Source organism: Natrix helvetica (assembly GCF_964273705.1).
Source record: "Natrix helvetica genome assembly, chromosome: 2".
Taxonomy (NCBI): Eukaryota; Metazoa; Chordata; class Lepidosauria; order Squamata; family Natricidae; genus Natrix; species Natrix helvetica.
In genome coordinates this window covers 139678350-139687997 of record NC_138552.1, presented here as the reverse complement: position 1 = coordinate 139687997, position 9648 = coordinate 139678350, and the positions used below count along the sequence as shown (strand labels likewise).

Genomic DNA, 9648 nt, shown 5'->3' with positions numbered 1-9648 from the left:
CTCTGGAAAGCTGCAGTTTGCCTGCTTCCAAGTTATACTTCTTGTTGAATACAGAAACTGACGTTATCCTTGTCTCCAGTAAACAACATTAAATTATAACATATTGAAAGAAAGAAAAAACCAGCAGGGGGAAGCAAACTTCTTCTAAAAGCACCTATTTGCTTTGGTTTGAAGACATGTCACAATCCTGAGATATATTTGAATAAGGCTTTAGCAATTAGCTAACCCAACAATTATTTTTGTTATTCTTGTTTGTACTACCCTGTTTCCCTGAAAACAAGACCTCCCCGGATAATATTGCAACACAGCAGCAGCCATGAAGTGGCCACGCTCCCAGCTTCCTGCACCACAAAAATAATAAGGCCTCCCTGAAAATAAGGCCAAGCGCTTATTTTAGGGGTCAAAAGAAAATAAGACCCTGTCTTCTTTCCGGGGAAACATGGTAGGAAAAGTTACATCAGATACTTCTCAAGAGTCTTCCTTTTTATTCAGTTTTCAAAGCTAGAGAAACTTCTTGGGGAAGATGCAAATGTAACACATTTCTTTCACCTGCAGGTTATCCAGGCCATATTCACAGGGGGCTGAGAATGATCTTGTTAGATTGGGTAATGGATAGGCACGAGGCACACACAGGCTTAACGGTAACAACAGCTCTTTATTAGGTGCAACAAGTGAGAACAATCCAGCGAAGGTTGAGTCTGATAGCAGCCCTTTTATAGGGAGCTGTCAGACCCTTCAACCAATAGGATTAAACCTCTGTTCCTGCCAGAATAGAGGACCTTGGTGGAAACCCCTGAAGTTAGAGCAAGTATCTAACAGATCTCGTGATTAACTGTATCTTAATGGACAATGAATTTGAGCTGCCCACAAGTGCAGGATTGCTGCTACAAGTAGCTATGTCTGGAGTAGCCATTCCCTTAACAAATTTTGAATGAGAATTTCACAGAGCAATGCAAATGTTATTTACAGGCTAATTTTGAAGCTTCTTCAGTAAACTACAATGCAATAGATGGAAGTGAAGCAACTGGTCAACTACAGTAGTAGAAAAAAAGAGCTGCAATTTCAGGGAGCCCTCATTTTTTTTTTTGCAATGTTCCCCTTATGCTGCTGGGAGAGAATCATCCATGGAAACATTGATCTCTATTCTTTGTTTATGGATATTTCTTGATGATGGAATCACTGGAATTAAATATTCCATTTCTGGAATATAAAATTCCACAATTCACCATTGCCGAATCTTACACACCGGACAACTTTGTTTGGCAATTTTGAGATAAATTCCAACTAATTAAATACAGCACAGGCTTTCATAGTGAAGCAATGATTTTAACTGCTTGCCCCTTTCCACATTCTAAGTTTCCACATTCCCAGCATTTGCTATTATACAAAAGCTTTCATTATTATTATTTTTTTGATGCATCTTGACTGAGTGCCAGGTTCATTACACATATTTGTCCCTTCCCCCTCTGATGGTAATTTGAATTGTGTGTAGATTTCATAAATAAATGGCAAGTGTGGATTTATTTTTTAAGGTAAGATGCTGCAGTTATGTATCCACGATAACTATACTGCATGAAGTGCAATAAATAATTGGATGAAATTATAAAAGAAATTAGAAATTGTAAATAATTATTTTCAAGTGAGGTATATAAATATTTTTTAAAAATTTCACGTAGGAAAAAGAATGGATTTATTTACTGCAATTTGCTTCATTGTGATTTTTTTGAAAAAAACTTCCAAGTCTATTTTTCAATATTTGAGCCACTGCTCTAATTCCAGTATTAAAAAAGATAAATACAAATTATTAGAATGTTTAGGGAACTACCATGTAGGGGTGGGCTGCTGGGGGTTTGCAGGGGTTCAGGAGAACCTCTAAGATTTTGTGCAGTTCGGAGAACCTCCAAATCCCACTCCTGGCTGGCCCCGCCCACCCCTCCCCTCCCAGAAGTCTCCATGCAGCCCATTTTGGATGCAGGTAAGTGCAGGGCGCAGGCAGAGGCTCGGGAGGGCAAAAAACAGGCCTACTGGAAGTTCAGGAAGACCTCCGGAGCCTGGCGAGGCCCTCCCAGAGGCTCAAGAAAAGCCTCCGAAGCCCAGTGAGGGCAAGAAGCCCTCCCTGCTGTGGTGCAGGAGGCCGACTAGGCCATGCCCACCATGGCCACACCCACCACTGAAGTCCACCACTGCCCCTATGCCTAACAGTACTCTACTTTTGTTGCCTTCTGAAATTTAAGAAACATTTGCCCTTTTTATGGAACTTGGGATTCAGCATCATTAAGAGGAGACAAAATATATAGAACAGCTTTCTATATGCTGCTTGATCCAATATTATAAAATGCACATGATATGAATAAGCTTGAAGGTTTCTCTTTTACTTTGCCTTCTTTAAGACTGCAAAAAATGAAAATACAGCATACCCCTAAAAAGTATGCTTACTTCTCCTCCATACCCCACCCTGAAGTACAACCAGCCTGATCGTTCATTTCAACAATCTTATTCTGACCTTTAAGAGAATATGTTTTTTCTGATATTACTTTAGAGGTGTCAAACTCAATTTCATTGATGGCCGCATCAGGGTTGTGTTTGACTTTGGGGTGGTGGGGGTGGGGTGGCCAGCTGGACATCACTCGTGTGGGGGCGGGCGCCTATGGTGGCCCAAATACTTTGCCAGTGAAAACAGAGCTTGGCCTTCCCAAGCTCCATTTTCACTGGCAGAGGGTTGCAGGAGGCTGTCACAGCTGAAAACAGAGCTCTGCTGGCAGAAGCACCATGGGCCGGTCCTTCGCTGTTTCCACAGCGGCCCCACGGGCCAGATCTAAGCACCACACATGCCAGATCCCCTGTATTATTTGACCCTCCTGTATTACTTGATGTAAATATGGCAGCATTTGGTAGTGAAATGCAAACACTGTTCCGTTCTTTGACGCAGATATTATAATTAGCCCATATCCTAATCCAGGAGCCATCCAGGATCAAATGAAGGTACACTCCTCCATTCAGATGAGAACAGGAACCACAGTGCACCCCAAATACACTCCTCTCTAGATGCTCCAGAAACAGACCCTTAAGCCTCTCTTAGTCCCATCCTTGAAAGCTGCTGCTCGGTATCAGATTAGATCCTTTAAATATATTGGTCTTCATCCTGATTGTTGGTGAGTAGTGACCATTTGTCTGCTCCATCTTCCAAGGCTCCTCGCTCTACATCTGAAGTCAGGGAACAAAGGGAAACTTGACTGATACTGTCCCAGGTAGCTAATTTGGAAGGTTTCCGTCTCCAATCATCCATCCCAATATGGACGCTAACTTGAGAAGGAGTCAGCGGCTTCATACAGCCTTGAGCCTCAGCTTCATATTTTTCCAGGACTGTTTTCTTGTAACTATGGAAATAGAACAAATAAAAAACAAAGAGATATCCAATAAAAGCACAGAGTTGGATATGACAGCAGTCTAGCAAATATTAGTACAGGTAGTCCTCGACTTACAACAGCTCATTTAGTGACCATGCAAAGTTACAGCAGCACTGAAAAAAGTGACTTACAGCTGTTTTCACACTCAACGACTGTTGCAGCATTCCCATGATCACGGGATCAAAATTTAGATGCTTGGCAACAATTGTGGCAAGAAAGATGTAAAATAGGGCAAAATTCACTTAACAAATGTCTCACTGAAAAAAGAAATTTTGGGCTCAATTATGGTCAAAAGTTGAAGACTACCTGTATTTATAACGGTTAGAGTGTCCTGGGGTCATGTGATTAGGCCGATTAATTTAACAACCGTGTTACTAACTTAACTGCAGTGATTCACTTAACAACTGTGGCAAGATAGGTCGTAGAATGGGCCAAAATTCACCTAATAAAGATCTCACTTAACAACATAAATGTTGGGGTAAATTGTAGTTGTAGGTGAAGGACTTCCTGTAACCTGTGAATCATGAATCTATTAAGAAATGGGACTGCTGAATTGAAGAAAATGTAAGGATTAGATTTGTCTAGCCAGAAGAGCTTTTGATGTGTTAATTAATCCATGTCTTGATTTTGGATATTTGGGCATTGATTTTCACTTGACTTGTGAAAAACATGAAGTAAAGTGGATGCAGTAGCCGCCATCTGCATCATCACCAATATCATCCTGTCTTGCAAAAACATGTCAAGTGGTAAAATTAATTCTCAACTTATGACCAGTCGTTTAATGAGCATTTGGTGTTAAGATAGCCTTGGAATGGTGCATTACAGTTCACAGAGCCATTCTTTAGAGTAAAATGTTGCCCCTCCACCCTCACCCCCATGGTCACATAAGCACATTTCAGGCACTTGGCAACCGGCTCAAATTTAAAACTGATTGCAATCATGTCCTGCAATCATGTGTGACTGCAAGGTTTTTTTATCAGTTTCTGGGATTTTTTTGCCATTCATTCATCTTAATTTTTTTTTAAAGTACATATCAAGGTAAGAACAATATGATGCAATGAATTAATTCCATTTTCTCAGTACAATTTTTTTTATAGGAAAAAGAATTTTCTGTTTGGTATCATATGGAATTCCAATATTTAGTGAGCATGTTTTAAGATGATATACAAAATGTTTGATATGCAATTTCCACTACCTATCTTTTATGCTAAATGTAACATGAATATTGTCAAGATGAAGGTCATTTTAAATGTGGGGAAAAATCGTAGATGGATGAATACTTCTAGCTGGATCATAGATGGGAGACAGTGAAATGAATGTACATTTTATTGGCATACTTTTATCTATAGATGCAGATGCTGGTGAGTCATAAAAATTGCATGCATGCATGTATGTATGTATGTATGTATGTATGTAGGAATTCTGGGAGTTGAAGTCTACAAGTCTTAAATCTGTCAGGTTTGCACACCCCTGGGGGTTTTTTTCTAAAGGGTTAGGAGTGCAAGGGTCTTGTAACTTGACAGCTTTAAGACTTGCGTGCTTCAAATGCCAGAGTTTCTGAGCCAACATTTTGGTTGCTAAGCAAGAGTGTTGTTAAGTGAGTTTCACCACATTTTGCAAGTTGGCCACGCCCACCCAGTCACACAACTGCCAAGCCACTCCCACCCAGTCACATGACCACCAAGCCACTCCCACAAAACAGACCATGCCTACAGAAGAGGTTCTAAAATTTTTTGAAACCCACCACTGCTCCAGAGCCTTTATAGGAGCCTGGGGAGGGCAAAAACAGCCTATCCCCTGCCCTCCTTCCCTGAAGCCTCTGGGGCAAAAAACCACCCTACGAGCAAACCAGAAGTCACTTTCAGGTTGCTTGTAGGGCCGATTTTAGCCCTCCGGAGCATTCAGGAGCCCTCAGGAGGCTTTGCTGAAGCCTCCGGAGGATTAAAAACGGCCCTATGAGCAAAGTGGAAGTGACTTCCGGTTTGCTCATAGGGTCGTTTTTTGCCCTCTGGAGGCCTCCGGGGGGTTCGGGGAGGCTGTTTCTGCCCTCCCCAGGCTCCTATAAAGCCTCTGAAGCCTGGAGAGGGCGAAAAATGGCTTTAAAAAAGGCTGAACTCAGCTTGCCAGCGCGCTCATGCGCACTGGCCAGCTGACAGGGCAACTCCTTGCGTCCCCTGACAAATGGCTCCGCATGCCACTGTGGCATGCGTGCCATAGGTTCGCCATCCCGGACCTAGATTTAAAATTTTAGGAAAAGGATACTCCCATTCTATTTGATGACTCTGGGCAGAGCATGTTAATTCAGGACTGGGAGCTGACCTACCATTTTAGCTGCAGCGAAGAGAGCAATACGGATATCGAAGATGCAGCCATTGCAGCTGACCCCATCCATGGATGTAACACAAGTCCTAAAGGCATAAATACCCCTGACACAAAAAAATAGACAAGATTTAGAATATTGACTAAATACAGGTAGTCCTCGACTTACAACACTTCATTTAATGACCGTTCAAAGTTTCGATGGCACTGAAAAAAGTGACTTATGACTGTTTTTTCACACTTACAACCTTGTTAGCATCCCCATGATCATGTGATCAAAATTCAAATGCTTGCCGACTGGTTCATACTTATGATTGTTGCAGCATCTCGGGGTCATGTGATCACCTTTGGAGACCTTCTGATAAGCAAAGCCAATGGGGAAGTCAGATTCACTTAACAACCATGTTGCCAACTTATCCACTGCAGTGATTCACTTAACAACTGTGGCAAGGAAGGTCTTAAAATGGGGAAAAATTCATTTAACAAATGTCTCACTTAACAACAGAAATATTGGGCTCAATTGTGGACGTAAGTTGAGAACTGCCTTGTAAAGTTATATCCAAGCAACTCTTAAGAATGCAGAATTTAGTCTTAAATCATTTTCTTATCACCTGCTTGCTCAAAGCTGAGGAGCTTACTACAAAACCAAATTACTTTTGGTATTCGTGTATTTCTTCTCCCACAAGTTTATTGCTTGCTTTCTATTTTCCATGCTCAGAATAACATTAGTTCAGTACAACTGGAGCTCAACTGGAACTGGCATTCCATTATTAGAGGGACTTCACGTCAGTGAATTTGTTGTCTTCCTGAGGCATTGGACCTCCATTTTCACAAAGTCCTAGTCATCATCATCAAACAGGATCAGCAAAAGCTATGTAAATTATAATATTTTTGGCATTAATTCCAACTGCTTAGGCAGCACCACATTGAGGCTGCTGAAGGGTATATTATGAATTAAGCCAAAAGCTTTTTCAACGCAGTGCATTTTCCTTTTTAAGCACTCTGCAAAATCAAAAATCTCTTGTGACGCGACTTTCCCTCCCTTACATTTTTCTGTCTCCTTCCTCTGCTTTCAAATAATTGATTATACATGGGGCTTCCCTTGAAATGCACTCGGAGACTACAGTTGGTCCAAAATGCGGCCGCGCGGGTGATTATGGGGAGCACCAGGTACTCCCATGTGACACCACACCTGCGCGAGCTGCACTGGCTTCCTGTGGTCTATCAAGTGCGTTTCAAGGTCTTGATTACGATCTTTAAAGCGCTCCATGGCTCAGGACCTAGTTACCTGCGGGATCGTATTCTGCCCCACACATCCCTACGACCTATTCGCTCGCACAGAGAGGGACTTCTCCAGGTGCCGTCCACTAGACAATGCCATGGGGCGGCGCCTAGGAGCAGAGCCTTCTCTGTGGCGGGCCCAGCCCTGTGGAATGACCTCCCCCCGGATATTAGGACCACTACTGACCTCCGCTCCTTCCGTGTTAAGCTCAAGACCCACCTTTTTCAAATATCTGGCCTGGCTCAACCATGACTTCGTTACGCTCCTGAGGGGTTTTTAATTTAGCAATTTTATTTAAGGGGATTTTAAACTGTGTTTTAATTGTGTTTTTAGCTGTGTTTATTGTCTTTCACTTACAAGTCTACTCTCCTCCACGCACAAATGAAATTGCCCTTTTTTCGTATGTATGTGTGTCCTATGTGTATTTTATCCTTCTGATTGTACGCCGCCCCGAGTCCTTCGGGAGAGGGTTGCGGCTAATCAAATAAAATTTATTATTTATTATTATTATAATGTTACAAGGCAGCTCTTAAAAGAACAGGAAAAACAATCCCACTGTGAAGTTTTTAAACAAATAAGACATCGCTTACTTACGGTACCTTCCACCAACCCATTGAGAATCATAGTATGAATAATTTACCTGCTGCTATAGGTATGCCAATGAGATTGTATATTAAGGCCAGGAATAGATTTACTCGGATTCTCTTCATTGTCTTCCTGGATAGATGGATACTTGCAACTACATCGAGCAAATTACTCTGCACCAAAAAAAAAAAAAAAAAATGAGGGTGATTTTTTTTTTGTTCTAACTTCTAAAAGTCCTAGGAATCCCCCCCCCCCCCCAATCATCACTTTACATTTTGGAAGCTCACATGAATCAGCACAACATCTGCTGCTTCAATGGCGACATCTGTGCCCGTCCCAATGGCAATGCCGACATCAGCCTGGGCCAGCGCTGGTGAGTCATTGACCCCATCTCCAACCATGGCAACTTTTCTTCCAGAGGTTTGGAGTTCCTGGACTTTGGCTACTTTGTGAGATGGAAGAACCTCAGCAAATACTTTTCTGATCCCAACCTAGATACAGAAAAACACTTCTTGTTTGAATCAATATGATAATTGACTATCTAGATCCGCGCCAGTCCGGTTTCCGGCCCGGTCACAGCACGGAGACGGCCTTGGTCGTGTTGGTGGATGATCTCTGGAGGGCCAGGGATAGGGGTTGTTCCTCCCTCCTGGTCCTATTAGACCTCTCAGCTGCTTTTGATACCGTCGACCATGGTATCCTACTGCGCCGTCTGGAGGGGTTGGGGGTGAGGGGCACCGTTTTACGGTGGTTCTGCTCCTACCTCTCCGGCCGGACGCAATGCATGTTGGCAGGGGAGCAGAGGTCGACCCTGAGGCCGCTCACTTGTGGGGTGCCGCAGGGATCGGTCCTCTCGCCTCTCCTGTTCAACACATATATGAAGCCGCTGGGTGAGATCATTCGTGGTTTCGGGGTCGAATACCATCTGTACACTGATGATACGCAGTTGTACATCTCCACCCCGAACCACCCCAACGAGGCCGTCGAAGTGATGTCCCGGTGCTTGGAAGCCGTATGGGTCTGGATGGGAAGCAACAGACTCAAACTCAACCCCTCCAAGACGGAGTGGCTGTGGCTACCGGCACCCCGGTTCAACCAGTGGGTTCCATCGCTGGCCTAGTTACATGCAGGATCGCATCCTGCCCCACACATCCCTGCGACCAATTCGCTCACACAGAGAGGGACTTCTCCGGGTGCCGTCCGCCAAACAGTGTCGGGGGGCGACACCCAGGAGCAGAGCCTTCTCTGTGATGGGCCCAGCCCTGTGGAATGACCTCCCCCGTGACATCAGGATTACTTCCGACCTCCGCTCCTTCCGTGTACAGCTGAAGACCCACCTCTTTCAATTATCTGGCCTGGCTCAACCGTAATTTTTCTCACTCCTCCTGACTGTCTTTTTAAATTTTAAATTTTAATTGTACATTGGGTCTTTTACAATTGGGGTATTTTAATGGGGATTTTAACTGTCTAAATGTTGTAATTGGTTACCTCCTCCGTGCATGTGTGTCTCTGTATTTTTGTATGTTTATGTGTTTGTACACATGTTTCTATGTTCTATATGCCCATTGTACGCCGCCCCGAGTCCTGCCTGGAAAGGGAGCGGCTAATAAATTCAAATTTATTATTATTATTATTATTATTATTATTATTATTGGGGGCGAGCAACTGGCCCCCGTGGAGCAGGCGTGCAATTTGGGCGTCCTCCTAGATGCCCGGCTGTCGATGGATGACCATGTGGCAGCCGCGGCGAGGGGGGCGTTCCACCAGGTCTGCCTGGTGTGCCAATTGCGCCCCCTATTGGACCGGGACGCTCTTCGCACAGTCACTCATGCGCTGATGACGTCTCGTCTGGACTACTGCAATGCTCTCTACATGGGGCTTCCCTTGAGATGCACCCGAAGACTGCAGCTGGTCCAGAATGCGGCCGCGCGGGCTATCATGGGGAGTACTAGATACTCCCACATAACACCTCTCCTGCGCGAGCTGCACTGGCTACCTGTGGTTTTTCGGGCGCGTTTCAAGGTGTTGATTACCATCTTTAAAGCGCTCCATGGC

At 43.9% G+C, this 9648-nt stretch overlaps 1 protein-coding gene across 2 annotated transcripts in view; it reads right to left on the bottom strand.

The window, feature by feature from the left end:
- Window positions 1–646: 646 nt before the first annotated feature.
- The window catches only part of ATP7B (ATPase copper transporting beta), a 64234-nt gene continuing 55232 nt past the window's right edge, over window positions 647–9648 (bottom strand). For both annotated transcript variants that reach the window (XM_081943523.1, XM_081943522.1), the window contains exons 18-21: window positions 7881–8084; window positions 7649–7766; window positions 5731–5833; window positions 647–3377 (exon numbers count right to left, since the gene is read on the bottom strand). In XM_081943523.1, coding sequence (XP_081799649.1) covers window positions 3122–3377; window positions 5731–5833; window positions 7649–7766; window positions 7881–8084 — 681 coding nt within the window. In that variant the 3' untranslated portion in view covers window positions 647–3121. The remainder of the gene's footprint in view (window positions 3378–5730; window positions 5834–7648; window positions 7767–7880; window positions 8085–9648) is intronic.